Raw genomic sequence first — 17,764 nt, forward strand, 5'->3', positions numbered from 1 at the left:
CTACGGTTCATTAACAGGTCAGCATGTCGACGCAGCACCACGTCTGATTCTGCACCTACAGTGCCTTGCGAAAGTATTCGGCCCCCTTGAACCTTTCAACATTTCGCCACATTTCAGGCTTCAAACATAAAGATATAAAAGTGTAATTTTTTGTCAAGAATCAACAACAAGTAGGACACAATCGTGAAGTGGAACGAAATTTATTGGATACTTTAAACTTTTTTAACAAATAAAAAACTGAAAAGTGGGGCGTGCAATATTATTCGGCCCCCTTGCGCTAATACTTTGTAGCGCCACCTTTTGCTGCAATTACAGCTGCAAGTCGCTTGGGGTATGTCTCTATCAGTTTTGCACATCGAGAGACTGGAATTCTTGCCCATTCTTCCTTGCAAAACAGCTCGAGCTCAGTGAGGTTGGATGGAGAGCGTTTGTGAACAGCAGTCTTCAGCTCTTTCCACAGATTCTCGATTGGATTCAGGTCTGGACTTTAACTTGGCCATTCTAACACCTGGATATGTCTATTTGTGAACCATTCCATTGTAGATTTGGCTTTATGTTTTGGATCATTGTCCTGTTGGAAGATAAATCTCCATCCCAGTCTCAGGTCTTTTGCAGACTCCAACAGGTTTTCTTCCAGAATGGTCCTGTATTTGGCTCCATCCATCTTCCCATCAATTGTAGCCATCTTCCCTGTCTGTGCTGAAGAAAAGCAGGCCCAAACCATGACGCTGCCACCACCATGTTTGACAGTGGGGATGGTGTGTTCAGGGTGATGAGCTGTGTTGCTTTTACGCCAAACATATCGTTTTGCATTGTGGCCAAAAAGTTCGACTTTGGTTTCATCTGACCAGAGCACCTTCTTCCACATGTTTGGTGTGTCTCCCAGGTGGCTTGTGGCAAACTTTAAACAAGACTTTTTATGGATATCTTTGAGAAATGGCTTTCTTCTTGCCACTCTTCCATAAAGGCCAGATTTGTGCAGTGCACGACTGATTGTTGTCCTATGGACAGACTCTCCCACCTCAGCTGTAGTTATCTGCAGTTCTTCCAGAGTGATCATGGGCCGCTTGGCTGCATCTCTAATCAGTCTTCTCCTTGTTTGAGATGAAAGTTTGGAGGGACGGCCGGGTCTTGGTAGATTTGCAGTGGTCTGATACTCCTTCCATTTCAATATAATTGCTTGCACAGTGCTCCTAGAGATGTTTAAAGCTTGGGAAATCTTTTTGTATCCAAATCCGGCTTTAAACTTCTCCACAACAGTATCTCGGACCTGCCTGGTGTGTTCCTTTGTCTTCATGGTTCTCTCTGCGCTTTAAACAGAACCCTGAGACTATCAAAGAGCAGGTGCATTTATACGGAGACTTGATTACACACAGGTGCATTCTATTTATCATCATCAGTCATTTAGGACAACATTGGATCATTCAAAGATCCTCACTGAACTTCTGGAGTGAGTTTGCTGCACTGAAAGTAAAGGGGCCGAATAATATTGCACGCCCCACTTTTCAGTTTTTTATTTGTTAAAAAAGTTTAAAGTATCCAATAAATTTCGTTCCACTTCACGATTGTGTCCTACTTGTTGTTGATTCTTGACAAAAAAATAAACTTTTATATCTTTATGTTTGAAGCCTGAAATGTGGCGAAATGTTGAAAGGTTCAAGGGGGCCGAATACTTTCGCAAGGCACTGTATAACCTTCTGCTGAGTTGAGATTTAAGCTCCAAAAGAGTTTCTTTAGAATTCGTTCTAGTTTCCAGATCTCATCACAGGCCAGGTTATAAAACAACACTGCATGTGCGAGCTGCTGCTGATTATGTGCAACAACAAAAAAGGAAAGATGAAGAATGTTTATGGGACAATTACAAAATCTGGCAAAACCTCACAACAATCTCCAAAACTGTTGTGAGGTAGCAACAAAGGGTTGAGGACAGGCGGGCTTGCCAGTTAGAGTAAGATAAAAGAAAAATAAGGCTAAAGTAATATTGTGAAACAACTATACTGCGTGTGCTACAGGAAACCTCATACACATGATTCAGTTAAAACCTTTTCAAAAATTACAAGTGGAAATGTGGAGCAGCTGATACTGTTATCATATATTATTACATGGCTCTGTTGAATACTCCATTCTGATTGGGCAGTTATGGCATTCAACGGTCTCCTATTTCTGAATGACAGGCCATTGTTATGGACGCAGTTCTGATCAGAGGATCATTTTTAAAATAATACAATTATTTTGAATTCAATATTTTGTGCCAGATATTGATTTCTTTAGTAGGCAGCCGTCTACTAAGCAGGATAAAACGGAGCAAGCCAGTCATTATTGCAGATAATGACCTGTTTGATCTACATTTTCCCTTACATAATAAACTTGAAGACTGCAATAGAGTCAGCATTTCCAGCCTGATTAATTAATTTTAAATCATTAAATGATTAAATCATGGAGATGTGATTTTGCTATCATTCTCAGGGGTGTAACTGTGATCAAAATATCCTTACAAGTCAAAGAGGGAACAACAAAGTTATCAATAAAACAAATAATTGTTTTGGGGAATTCTGGCAGAGAGTTAGGTGAGCAGAAAAATACCATTCTCATATCTGTCCATTAAATATAATGCAACAGCCAGCAGCTGGTTAGCTTAGCTTAACATAAAATTTGGAAACAGGTAAATTAACCAGGCTGCAGCTTCGTATTTGCCAAACAGACATGAGAATGATATTGATATTTTCATCTCAGCCTAGGCAAGAACATGAATAACTATATTTCCCAAAATGTTGAACTATTCCTCTAATATAATCAAAGTATACTCACACCCCCCTGTGTGATCGCAATTTATATCAAAACATCCACATCCGTGTTTTGCTTTGAAATACATCTGGCTTAAAACAGCAATCTCACAAAAAACTTTGCCAACATCTCTCCAAATGTCCTTCGAAAAACCTGATCACTATCATAACCTAATCGTATGATAAATTAGTGATTACACCCATTAACTGCATAGATGGATCCTTCACAAAGTCAAGTGAAAAAAACCAAAAGGCAATAACGTCAGTGCTATCAAAATAATTTGGTGAAATTTAACTGTTTTCAGTCCATGTTTTGGTTGGAAGATAGAAGACTTTTACAAGTACAAATGATTTTTGAATCTACGAATGTGTAGCTGTAAAGTCAGTTAAGTTAAATGTATGGGGCTTTTTCACTTACACATCAATGTTTGAATGCAGGCAATAGTCAATGCTCAGTAAACTTAAAGTATTTCTCCTGCCAGCAATTTTCAGACTAAAGATTTTAGATTTTTTTTGTTGAGTGCCGCAAAAATGCATTTGAGTGGCACTGCTGCATACCGGTATCAGAGACGGCAGAATGTTTGAGGGCGTGTGGTGGCTGTAAGCTGACGCCGGCCAGGGACATAAAGGGCAAGTGAAGGCCAGGTCACAGGTCATGTGGGGACAGTCACTGGCATCATCAGCAGCATGTCCTGCGAGACTCTGAGGCCTGACGTCCCAGTTTAAAAGCTTTTCCTGAAGTTCCTCCGGCTGCGTCTACAACGGGAATGCGCTTACCTTTGAGGAGACACACACATCACATATTCACATCATTCAGCTTCCCTTTTCTCTTTGAAATTCTCCATTATCACACACTTTCTTACTGTGCAAAACTTACATTTTTCATATCTATTTAAAAAAGACACTATTATTCACGGTAGCAGTACTTTTACTACTAGCCAATTAATTAACTGCAGCTGTGCCCAAGTTTCCTTCAGCTCACTGATTTTAAGAAAGTTTTGAGTTTTTAATGTGTTCACACAGGAAAATTGGCAAAAGTAAGTGACCATACTAAAAACACTTTATTGAGTGTGTTGTTTATGAATAAATAAAATTGAGGCACTACTCACATATGACAAAATGTGATGAGTTTAATAAATGATGGTGGCGAGACAGCTACAGAAAAACAAAAGGTATGAGATTTGCATCAGAGACAAATATCCCTATGGGGTCTGTAAAGTATATTGTGTCATATCGTGTCGTATAAGTGATAAAACATTCTGCTTTCTCTTTTGAATTTATTCGTTCCAAAGTCAAAGTTTTAACACAGTAAAATATATTAACTTCTTGAATACTAAGTGCAAAACCAGTGTACTATAACACTTAGATTATATAGTAGATTGTAGTACAACCTGGATATAATTTTAGACGGGAAAAACAAGCTGTGTCCCAATAACATAATGAAATTATAAAATACATGTGGATGTTGATTTTTTTTTTTGCAAAAAGACTTATGTATGCTTACTTTATCTAATTTTCTGTAATGAACACAGTATATACTCAAAACCAGCTTAGAATAAATACGTCATATAGAATTAGGACAGATATGTTATTGTCTCTTTTGTGCTCATCAGTTGCGTCTCAAAACTGAATCAACTCCTCTGACTGCATCTCATCTCTGTAAATATGTGTTTAAAAATCAAGTATCAAGATGTCATGATGAAGTGGATTGAGCTTCAGCACTACGTATCTGTATCTTATTCTGAACTAGCTCACCGCTGTGAGAAGTCTGATACAAACAAGAAAAGAATGATCTTAACTATACCTCTAATACTGCTCAAAACATAGTCTACCTGCTTAAAAACAGAAAGGGAGATAATATGATGATGATCATAATGCTGCACAGTGCTTAATTTGACACACATCAATGGAAAAGTGGAGATGTATAACAGCGCCAGGTGCTCAAGAAACACACTCACTTATCTCTATAAACATCTCGTTAATGTTAATGGCGTTCTTGGCACTGGATTCCACAAAGATGGCATGTATGGAGTCAGCGTAGTCCTTGGCATCCTTCTCTGGCACTTCCCTGTAAATACAAGAGGTATTTCAAAACTATTATGTTTCAAAATGTGAACAGATTCTCCAATTTCATGCACAGCATGATAACCACAAAAAGGTTTTTCCACAGCTATTACGTGGAAAATTTCCTAATTTCATGGATGATATTACCAAAAGCACGGGCCTATGTATCTGAGTCTGAGAGTTTTTTCAATTTTGTGGAAGATACAGAATAATAACAATAAAGTCTTTAAATTCTCCTCAAAAATTTCAATATGACAGACTGTTTGGTTCACTATATTTATACCACTTACCACTTTCACCAGAGAGCCAATATTCCTGCTTGCAGAACAGAATGCACCCCACAAACAGTAAATTCCAATGATATTTCAAAGCCAATCATCAGATATTATTCTGATGCTAAAAAGGTCAGAATATTTCCTTACATCATTTTTTTTTCCATCTGACATCTGAAATCCCATCATCCCTCTCAAGCTTGTAAATGAGGAGGCATCAAGATACTGCACACTAGCATTAGCAGTTCATGACAAATACAGTATTATCTCTAATTCAGGTTCACCTGGCGTCAGACAGATCACATTTGTTACCAGCGATGGCGACCACTATATTTGGAGGACCATGCTGACGCAGCTCCTTCACCCAGTTCTTCAGTGTTTGGAAGGATTCCTGATGATACACAACATGTTGTACCAAATAAACCAATAAGTAGACAAGCACAGACTATTCACCAGGAAGGTTTAAATGATTGACATTTGAAGTGACATTTTGGGAAATATTCTTATTTGCTTTCTTGCCGAGTTAGTTTAGTAGAGATCACTCTTGTTTTTATGGATGAAGTCAACAGCTTAGCAAGCTTATCTTAACATAAAGACTAGAAACAGTTTAAAAAATGAACACATGATGTATTTTCTGTTTAGAAAAGTATTTTTCTTCTTTTCACAAGGGTCAATAACTTCCTGGAGTCTCTACTGGTTGCCAACTGCTCCTGGACAAGAAATACTGTATAACGTTGATATCAGTGACTGGGTCTGTGGCACTCGGCTTTCAGTTTTCAGATTCATTCATTATAATTATTTAAAATGTTGTTTCTTTTTGTTCTGTTATGCATTTAATCTGTAATGCAAATTAATCATTTTCTTTTTATTTGCCTTTGATATGATTTGATGTCAAGTCCATTGTTTAATGGGTACTCTGTGTAGAGATGGTTTAAATAGTTTTAACAAATGTCTAATATCTTTCTAAAAGATTTCTCTTGTGTTGTTATTTTACAAAACTAAGATTTTAGAGGTGTAAAAATGGGCTAAGCTAAGACCTGCTGGCTGTAACTTGGTATTTACCGTACACACAAGTGAGTGGTATCAACCTTCTCATCCTACTCTTGGCACCAAAGCAAATAAGTTTATGAATAGAAAATTACAGACAGACATGGGACAAAACAATGAAACCATAAGCTAAGTACTTAGTAGTGGTTAGTAAGTTAGTGGTTGAGGAGAAAAAGTAAATAATACCTCTTTCGTGATGTCATAAACAATAATGGCCGCCGCTGACCCTCTGTAGTACATTGGTGCCAGAGCACGAAACTGAGAAAACAGAGAAAGTAAACAATAGTGAGTAATGTTTGGCAGCCTCAGAAGCCTCTGAATGAACTTCATTTCTATATTATGTAATATTATATAATCTGCATATAGCTTTGAAACCATGTGAAACTGAACATAATGAGCAGAGTAAGTTCCTTCCAATTTACCCATTTTTGGATATGAAAAGGGCCTTTAAGTGTCATTACAGTGTAATTAGATACAATACTCCTTTATTCGTCCAACATTTCGCATTTAGAAGAAGAAGAAGAAGAATTTCTTTATTAGTCCCACAACGGGGAAATTTGATTTTTTCACTCTATTATTATTATTCAGGTTAGACACACACAGGCCCGAAATACACACACATGCACAAACAGGACCTATATACATGCAATTAATGGAGAGATGTTAGAGCGAGGGGGCTGCCAGTGACCAGCGCCCGAGCAGTTGGGGGTTCGGTGCCTTGCTCAACAGCACCTCAGCAGTGCCCAGGAGATGAACTGGCACCTCTCCAGCCACCAGTCCACGCTCCATTCATGGTCCACACAGGGACTCGGACCGGCGACCCTCCAGTTCCCAGCCAAGTCACCTATAGACTGAGCTACTGCCGCCCCTTTGTACTATTATATACTTTCACACATAGATCACAGTGTGTGATCACAGTTTCACAGTGTGTAGGCTTTTCTATGGCTAATTCATTACCATGGTGGTCATGTCACTGAGTTGAACTCAATAATACTGACTGTAACAAACTCAAAACAGAGGATACATATGAGCAAAAAATACAGAATACCATGTTACTATACCAGAGGCCAAGTGTTCTGAGCCTATAAGCCAAGTGGCTTTATTTTAAATGGAAGTACGGCAAGTCTTTCCACCAAGACCTCACACACGTGGTAGCCATCAAGAGAAAGATGAGCAGAATGTGTCAAGAGCTGTTAGCGTTTTGATAGTTATGGAAGACTATATATTTGATGTTAACCCAATACATCACAAAGCCCTGCATAATCAAAACAACATGTGCATTTCTGAATCCATCTGAACCTGAGAGGCTGTGGGTTCTTCTTTTTGCCAGGTTTTGGTGATTTTCTGGTAAACTACTTTCCAGTGCTCATTGAAACCTGGCATCAACAATTAGCCTGCTGTCATAATATTTTAAATTTACTGTTTATATTCATGATGACAGCATGTCTGTCTGTCCGTTGGTCACCCACATTAGTCACAACTTAAATATCTCGACAATTGTTGGGTAGATTGCTGAGAAATGTGGTACAGGGATTACTTGTGCCTAGAGGATGACACTTACTGACTTTTGTGATCCCCTGACTTTTCCTCTTGCTGCCCCATGGGGTACACAGTTTCTATGTTTTAGTGAAATATCTCAAAAACTATGGGAGGGATTTATGAAATTTGCTTCAGATATTACTGCCACCTTCAGGATAAATCATATCTTTGGTGATCCCCTGATTTTTCATTTAAGTAAAGACTCAGCTGTACTTTCTGATTAGTGCTAATTGGCAAATGTTAGCATGACCACACTCAAGTACAGTCTTACAGAACCACTCCAGCTTTCAGTTTAACCAGTGTTGAACAGCGATTGGCTACGCCCGCAAAGGCCTGCGTAGCTTCGATCCAGTCACTTCAATTTCCACCTCCTACTCAAAACCCACAGATAAAGAATTAAATAACCATCACTCTTATAGAGAACAAGTAGAAAACAGAAGCAGTGTTTCACATTGTAGATGCTCCTGTGTGAAGGCAACTTAACATAAAAGTGGAGTATGAATCCATTCATTCACTGATTTTTCTGCCGTAACATATTGGCTATTGATCTTAATTCTGTTATAATATGCAATGATCAGGATTTTGATGTTGAAACCGTCTTTGTAAGCAAAACAAACTAAAATATTTCAAGATATGAAAGTTAAAAAATAACAATTATCCCACTGCAACTCCTAACCTCATATTATGGCTTCTTGCAATATTCCCTGGACCGGGTCCCTTTAACAGACTAATAAAATCATGTGTCATGTATTAACTAATGATATTTATTTTAAAAGAAACTACCCTTGACTGAAAAAGACCTTCACTTGGAATAACCCTGCCTTCCCGCCAATTTCATTTTCCTTTACAATACGATGGAATAAACTATCCATCTTGGAGTGACAGTGTTACCTCAGGAAAGCACACATTCCACATAATTATAGTTGTTACTGGCCCTAAGTCCACCAACGGGAATCCAACTTGGGATATTTGGCAGAGGCACTGAGGAGAGTGCTGTCTGTTTCATTGGCTAGTGTTGGGCTGCACCACCACCAGTCCTGTGTGGTCTCTGCCTTAACCAGAAGAGCAATCACAGCGAGGCCAGACGTCTGGCCACACAGCAGCCCAGAAAACAGCCCCAGTGATGCCTGGCGAGTGCTGATTAATTGTTGAAACCACAAGCTGGGTGCATAATGAAAGAAACGCTCCTATTCCAGTAGGATGCAAGGTTCCCTTTGCTTGTTTTCTGTGAGAAGGAGCAGTCAGAGGGGGAGGACTGGATGGGCTGTTGACAGCTGGGCTCAGATGTACCCGTGAGGCCTCATCTGGTCTCGAGATATGGATTGTGGAAATCGCAGAGCTTTCCTCTTTGCCCCGGTCTTCCTTCCATGTGCATTGGCTGGCTTTGTGTTCCCCTTTCACAACTCAACAGACTGTGATAGACCAATGCTCCACAGAAGTTAGAAAACAAGCCATGAAGGCTTCAAAATACCACAGCAGCTTTGTATGAAAACACACACAAAACCTACCAAAGGAATGTTGCTACTTTTTCCAAACACAGAAGTGAACCCCTTGGGATGCCGAGAGGCCACACATGAGTGAAAGAGTAGATTTGTGGGAATGCGAAAGGTGGAGAAAATGGAAAAGAACACAAAAGAATCACAGAAAATAGACTTGTGTCCAAGGAAAGAAATGAAAAGAAAGATTAGACAGGAGAAAACACAAAGGGGGAAAAAATAGGACACTGTGGATGTGGAGTTGCAGGGCCTCTCATGATAAGACACAGTGGCAGTACACGCCAGTGGGCTGAGACAGCTTGGGTTTCATCCTCTCATCTTATCTCAAATGAGACTGCATTGATGTCCCCTCAAGGCCGTGAAAAAATAAAGGCCCCCGAGGGGGAAAAGGAGGATAAAAGACAAACGGCATCTTATCTCACCTCTCGGGAGAGGACAGCAGCAGGGATAAGACATTACAACAGCCGGGGATTGTGCATGAGAAAAATAGTGGGCCACGCACAGAGAAAGGGGAAGTGATGTGGAGAACTAATGCAGAGAAATGTGGGATGCAGAAGAGTGAGTCAGAAGAGAAAGTATCACTGTCTGGGGCTTGGTGTCGTTTGGACAGGCTCAAACTGTACGTAAATCCATCATGTTCAATTTATCACATATCATCTTTAAGTGGTTTCAGTCCTAAATGTATGGGTGATGAGACATTTCAAATATTGCTGCTGTAGACACATAGGAGTGTAGATTACATAAGAAGTGGCACCTGCACATTATTTCTGACAAACAACCAGACGTGTACGTGAGACAAAATCAAACAAAAGGAAAGCAATGGCACTTCTTGATTTGTGTCTCTAAATGTATGAATGCAATGAGGAAGAAGAAGTGAGTGGGAGGACAAAGTTTAAAGGTGACATAAGAGACAAATCATGACAGACTTGCTGATGTTTCTCATAAACCAAACAGCCGCCACTCACTGATCTAAAGAATACAAATCAATTGCACCACACGTGCCATTTAAAAAGGGGGCTCCTGCATCAAGAGCACTGAAAAAAGTAGGTCATTGGTCAGCAGCAGGCAGAACTCCGCCACCACAGGAAGGTAAATGTCGCCCCCTATCAGAAGTAATGAATAACTGCACTTTCTCCCAGGCTGCTTCAGGGAGTGGTTCATGCACAGGTGTAGGCAGCTTTCTTACTTCCTAATAAAAGCCCAGTGGTGCATTGTTGCTACGCTAGACATTAGTATGTGTTTTTGGTGTTGCTGTGAAGAATAAAAAAGTTATTTTTGAAAATGGAAACAACTTCAGTATATTGACGTATTGTGTTGTTTATTTTCCAATATTATATATAACACATTGTCTACTTAAAAATGCCCAGAACAATATCCAATAATGGCTGTATCTCAATGAGGAAAAGGTGTATTTGCACCAAGGAGGTCCAAAACCCAAAGTACAACTTTTCTCATTGAAAAACAAAAATACCCTTGTTGACTATGGAGTTAGAATATTTTTAAACTGGACTTCTTTTTTTTTTTTTTTTTAATCAAATATGGTATGCTCACACAAAGGTAATGCATGATGGTGACTTCGACAGCACCAGAAAGAAAAGGGTAGGATCCACTGAATTATATAATGTATAAGAGGGATGGGCGATAATTCAATATAAGAATTTATCCCTGTCAATGGAATCATATTGTGCTGAAATCACATATCGAGATATTGTGATACACACCTCAATTAAATTTCTTTTTCAGAAAATCTGATGTGAAATATATTGAGTTTAAATTTTACTCAGTAGTTTTTATTTGACGAGGATTTAATTCCCACTGGATTATAAAAAAAATAAACTTGACCATGTGGTTATTTCGTATCGACTATTAAAGTTATTGAATAACCAGAAAACATATTATGATAAACAGTATATCGTGATTATAGATATGAAATTACCTACATCAGGTAAGAAGATTTTGGCCATATCGCCAAACCCTTATATGTAACTCGTGATACTGACTGAAAGAATAAGCCCAGAATTGGAAAATATATAAAAGTACATGGGAGGAATGAGTAGATTTTTTTTAGACTACTTGATTGCAATATCAAAACTGTGTGCTGTTGTGGTTTGACTGTGCAAATCTAAAACACATCATGTGACTTTTGCTCAGGATTACAATCCACAAGTCAATAAAAAAAATTTAAAAATGCATCAGTAGATATTACTGACCCGCTCCTGTCCTGCCGTGTCCCAGATCAGGAACTTGTGCAGCTCGTTTTGGTATTGCACTGTCTTGGTCATGAATGATGCCCTGGTGAAGAGAAAGCATTCTTGATTGAAGAACTACATCACATTACAAAGCTGTTTTACAAATTATACTTAGAGCTGCAGCTAGAGTTTACAGGGTTTATCCCAACTCATTTTCAAGAGTCTAACAAACACACACATCTTCACTTAGCTCATCAGCTGGTTTGAGCCTGCTTCAGTAAACATCCCAATTTGATTGTATCACCGATGCTGTACTTGTGATGCTGATAACAGTATCAACATTTGGTATTGATTGTTTATAATGTATTTATAAACATATCTGCCATTTATATCGGCAATGACAACAATGACATGTATTGGTCAAGACTGATTGATCATATTGTTTACAAAATGTCAAAAATTATGATAAATGTCACGAGTTGACAAAGAAATGTCTTTCTCACAAGAAAGTAAACAAAGTAATTTAATTTATAATGTCAAGACGCAACAGAAAAGTTAGTGACTTTTTGCATTTGTGAAGATTAAACCATTTTTAATTGCTTAGTAAATAAAATGACTAATTATCCTAATTGGAGTTGAGCTGCAACAAATTATTGTCTTTATTCTGAATAATCTGCCTATTATTTTCTTAATTAATCATTTTATTTAATCAGATCCTAATTGCCAGTACTAAACCTGGCAACCACTCTTCCTGCGAAGTAAACATTACATCATAATGTAAAACAAATATGTAATTAAAAATCCAAGCCCTAGAGGAACAAAAAACTAAAAGAAAACAAGCAAACTACAAACAAAAAACAATACAATCATTGTTGGATCTATTATAATGTTAGAAAATAGTAAATAGATGAAAATAAATTGTAATAAATGCCCATCAGAGTTTTTCTGAAGCCCAACATGACATATTCAAATAGCTTGTTTTGTCTGACTAACAGTCCAAAACTTAAAACTCCCCACGAGTGAGAAGCTGGAACCAGAAGTCTTTTGGATTTTTTGCTTGAAATGTGATTTAAACAATCAAATGATTATCAAAATTGTTGCAGATTAAATTCCTGCTCATTTTGGCTCCAATTGGAATTGATGAATCCATAAATAGACATAAATTATCTGATGACATGATAATGTCCTGCATCACACAAACCAATGAAAAAACAGAATACCGTTGGGGGACGGCAGGAACTTACCCAATTGTTGGGTTGATGTTTGGGTCAAAACTGTCCTCCACGAATCTCCAAACAATACTTGACTTTCCAACGCCAGTGTCCTGCGGAGACAAAATAAAGACGATGCTTAATAAACACGGTCGGAAACAATTACTACGAGTGTAATCACAACTACACAAGCACATTCTCCGGCAAAACGCCCAGACATCATTTCTTTTTTCATGGCATCTTCTTCCTCCCTGCTCCCCTCCTAGGATCGTGACTTTGTAATAGTTAAACAGGAAATACGTAGTTAAAATTACATTGTTTTCTTCATCTTATTGGTTGAGGATGGAGAGGAGATGTAAGAATGTTACTTCAGGAATGTCTTTATGAGATGCTGGTAGAGAAAAGTGCATCTTGTGCTGTTGTATACAGTATAGACATTGAAGAATGTTGTTATTGTGACTGATTCGTGAATAGAGACTGCAGCAAACACCATAAGGATAAAGGTTGCAGGTTTTTCATCATATTATATCCACGTCATTTATTTGAATTATAAATTAATCTTTTAGTCTTTCAGTATAAAATAAAAAAATAAAAAATAAAAAACAAAAAAATGCAAAGCACAAATTTCCAGAGTCCAACTTCAAATATCTTGTCGGAAAAGCAGTCCACAACCTTATTGACGACAATGTAAAAACTCAGAAAAGCAGCAAAATTAAAATTCTCACAACGAAGAAGCTGGTTGAAAAACGACATTGAGGATTACTCAGTTATCATTGTTGTTACTGATTAATTCTCTGTCAACAGACTAATCGAAATTTGAGGGCAGCAAAGACCAGTAATGATATTTAAGGGAGATATGAGGATTAGGGCTGCAACTAATCATTTTGTTTTGATTCACTATTTAGTGTATAAAATGTCCATAATAGTGAAAATCCGTAGCGGCCCTACGTGACAACTTTAAATACCTTCTTGTCTTAAATCACCAGGTCCACCCTTGGATATATATATATATATATATATATATATATATATATATATATATATATATATATATATATATAAATATATATACAGTATACTATACATATATATTAGAGGTGCACCGATCAAGTTTTTTCCGATTCAATTTGATACCGATACCTGGGCTGAGCGGATCAGCCGATAGCCGACACCGATCCGATACTACTGTTGAATGAATGAAGCGTATATCTGTCAATGTGAGTGAAAGCACCAGGCTTGACATAAACATTTATCCTGGTTAAAAACAGGTGACAAATTACCACAGATACATATGTACTTAATATTATTTATCAACAAATAGCAAAGTGTAAATTAGCAGCAAACACTTCTATGTAAGGTGCACCGCAAACAGATATGTAATATAAAACCCTGACCGGTGTTGCAAACATAGAATCGAAGTGATTTGATCGCTGTAACTGTATTGCTGTTTATGATATTAATAAAAAAGAAATTACTGGATCGGCCTCATTCATCGATATCCGATCCAACTACTTAGTCAATACCGGAGCCAGTTACCCGGATCGTTGCATCTCTAATACATATATATATATATATATATATATATATATATATATATATATATATATATATATATATATATATATATGTACAGGTATAGTACAGTGCAGGTACATTGTATTCTAATGTGCTCTGACACAATTTCATAAAAAATTTAAGAATTAAAGAAGCAGCATTAAAAACGATATGAGCACTAAAAAATAAACACTTTAACACACAAAACAATAAACACTATATATTGTCTGAATGAAGTCTCTGTGTGATAATGCAGGTACTGTGACTGATTTAAACATATAAAAACTGCAGAATAGACAGCCCCAGTGGAGTCAATACAATGTGTGTATTATCACCCAGTCGTTCACTGGTAATAATAACCTGTGGTAATAACACATTTAACTGATGTAAACAGACAAATCTATCAGTATGGTTCATAACCTGGTGGAGGAGCAGTAATGGCTCATTTGTACAGGTACAGCCAGATGTACAGTGAGGACTACAGACACACACACGTAAAACTCTTTATTGACTTACCCCGAGGAGACAAACTTTTAACTCTCTCAGCGCCATATCGATCTCCTCTCACTCAGTTTGTGATGATGACCATTGACAGTTTTCTCTTCTGGTTACCTTTAATCGTGAATAATCTTCAGGTGTTGTATGCTTACAAACAACTTTACTTCATCGTGCTCGAAAGCTCTCAAAAACGCGCATCTCATGTTCGGTGATAACTCTCGCTGTGTTGTCCGCCACATTTGCCATACTGTGATTATTATAAACAGCTTAGCGAGCTAACAGTACAGCCAGCAGATCAGAGCGGTCGCCATCTTGAACTATACGGCGCGAGGTCACGTGACTGTTTCGGCTTTTTTTGTTTGTTTGGAGAATCCATCGACTGTACAATGATAATGATTCATAATACAGTCTGTGTGAGAAACCATAGACTGTACAACGATAATAATTAAAAATACAGTCTGTGTGAGAAACCATAGACTGTACAACGATAATAATTCAAAATACAGTCTGTGGGAGAAACCATAGACTGTACAACGATAATAATTCAAAATACAGTCTGTGGGAGAAACTGTCGACTGTATAATGATAATGATTCATAACACAGGCTGTGGGAGAAACCGTCGACTGTACAATGATAATGATTCAAAATACAGTCTGTGGGAGAAACCGTCGACTGTACAATGATAATGATTCATAATACAGTCTGTGTGAGAAAACATCGACTGTACAATGATAATGATTCATTATACAGTCTGTGGGAGAAACCATAGACTTACAACGATAATGATTCATAATACAGTATGTGTGAGAAACCATAAACTTTATTATGATAATGATTCATAACACAGTCTGTGGGAGAATCCATAGACTGTACGATGATAATGATTCAAAATACAGTCTGTGGGAGAAACCATAGACTGTATAAGGATAATGATTCATAATACAGTCTGTGGGAGAAACCACAGACTGTATAATGATAAGGATTCATAATACAGGCTGTGGGAGAAACCATTGACTGTACAATGATAATGATTCAAAATACAGTCTGTGGGAGAAACCATAGACTGTACAATGATAATGATTCATTATACAGTCTTTGGGAGAAACCATAGACTGTACAATGATAATGATTCATAATACTGTCTGTGGGAGAAACCATAGACTGTATAATGATAATGATTCATAATACAGTCTGTGGGAGAAACCATAGACTGTACAACGATAATAATTCATAACACAGTCTGTGGGAGAATCCATCGACTGTACAACGATAATGATTCAAAATACAATCTGTGGGAGAAACCATCGACTGTACAATGATAATGATTCATAACACAGTCTGTGGGAGAAACCATAGACCAGGGGTGGGCGATTCCGGTCCTGGAGAGCCACTGTCCTGCATGTTTAAGGTTTCTCTCTGTGCTGGTTATCAAGCATCTGATGCTTGTCACAGTTTGATTATTGTTAGAGGTGTGTTGGGGTAGAGAGAAACCTAAAACATGCAGGACAGTGGCTCTCCAGGACCGGAATTGCCTACCCCTGCCATCGACTGTACAATGATAATGATTCAAAATACAGTCTGTGTGAGAAACCATAGACTGTACAATGATAATGATTCATAATACAGTCTGTGGGAGAAACCATAGACTGTACAACGATAATGATTCATAATACAGTCTGTGGGAGAAACCATAGACTGTACAACAATAATGATTAATACTACAGTCTGTGGGAGAAACCATAGACTGTACAACGATAATGATTCATAATACAGTCTGTGGGAGAAACCATCGACTGTACGATGATAATGATTCAAAATACAGTCTGTGGGAGAAACCATAGACTGTATTATGATAATGATTCATAATACAGTCTATGGGAGAAACACACAAAAGGTGCTGCTAAAGGACACTATGGAGGACTAACCATAACCTAGGTCCCATTAAATACATAAATAAATAAATGCAGGAATTAATAAATGCATAAATAAATGTATATATATATATATATATGAAATAATAAATAATTAAATAAATGCTTTACATTTATTTCTAGATTTTTGTTCACCTTCATTTTTTAGGGCACGAGGACCAACAACTTCAGTAAAAGGGTCCTATTGTTTTTCCTATGATTATTGTTTAGGGCCTGAGTACTGACGAAGTCGTCGGAGAGGGACCTTTTGAATTTGCTTCGCTTTTTATTATTAGGTCCTGACAACATCAGTCAGGGACCTATTGTTTTCGCAAAAAAATTATTAGGGTCCGAGCACTGACTAAAGTCAGAAAGTTGGTTGGCGAAGGCCCTATTGAAATTGCTAAAATTATTATTTTTTTGTTTGTTTGTTTGTTTTTTCCCCCCAATGAATTGCCTTTTTGGAAGCTTTATGGTATTAAAAAACTCACCAAACTTCACAGATCATTCAGGGGTGGTGTTTTCAAAATTGGGCGTGGCAAATTGACTCGCAGGCGCCCCCCAGAATTCAGCCCTGAATCCCAGATTTATGTAAATTTATGAAAACCAGTGAACATATAGAACCAACCCAGATGTACAAAAAAGCCTCTTGAAGGTGTTGTGAATTTTATGCCCATTTTTCCACTTATGCACGTGTCATAATTTAACAAACACCTCCTAAAGATTTAACACAATTGACTTAAAATATTCCCAAAGCAATTTCAGTCAAAAGCAACTGGACTTGGTTATATCTGTAGGAAGACATTTCACCGCTCATCAGTTCACTGGACTGGTCCAAATGTCTGGTGTGGAGATCCAGGTATTTAACCTCTCACAAGGCCAATAATGTCACTGGAACCCTTTATGCTCCAAGTGCCAACGACCGTTGTTGGATTGACAGTCGTTGGTGGGAAGTTGGTTTTGACTTTGTTATAGGTGTCTCAGACCTCCTCCTCTGTTTAGCGATGGTTTCTCTACTTTTGCATAGATGGCTTCTTTTACTCCTCTTTCAAACCATCTGTCCTCTCTGTCCAGGATGTGGACATTGTTTTCATCAAAGGAGTGGGCTTTCTCCTTGAGATGTAAGTGGACAGCAGAGTCCAGGCCTGAGGAGTTAGCTCTCCTGTGTTGGGCCATGCGTTTATGCAGTGGTTGTTTTGT

At 37.8% G+C, this 17,764-nt stretch overlaps 1 protein-coding gene across 1 annotated transcript; it reads right to left on the reverse strand.

Annotated features, from left to right (window-relative positions):
* Window positions 1-1,557: 1,557 nt before the first annotated feature.
* rab22a (RAB22A, member RAS oncogene family) lies at window positions 1,558-14,889 on the reverse strand. Its single transcript, XM_083938639.1, has 7 exons — window positions 14,672-14,889; window positions 12,635-12,714; window positions 11,412-11,493; window positions 6,353-6,424; window positions 5,404-5,510; window positions 4,742-4,851; window positions 1,558-3,560 (listed from the first exon to the last, which is right to left on the reverse strand). The coding sequence occupies exons 1-7, from the start codon at window positions 14,705-14,707 to the stop codon at window positions 3,463-3,465; spliced, it is 585 nt and encodes a 194-aa protein (XP_083794765.1). The 5' UTR covers window positions 14,708-14,889; the 3' UTR covers window positions 1,558-3,462.
* Window positions 14,890-17,764: the final 2,875 nt, after the last annotated feature.

Source organism: Echiichthys vipera (genome assembly GCF_963691815.1).
Source record: "Echiichthys vipera genome assembly, chromosome: X".
Classification (NCBI taxonomy): domain Eukaryota; kingdom Metazoa; phylum Chordata; class Actinopteri; order Perciformes; family Trachinidae; genus Echiichthys; species Echiichthys vipera.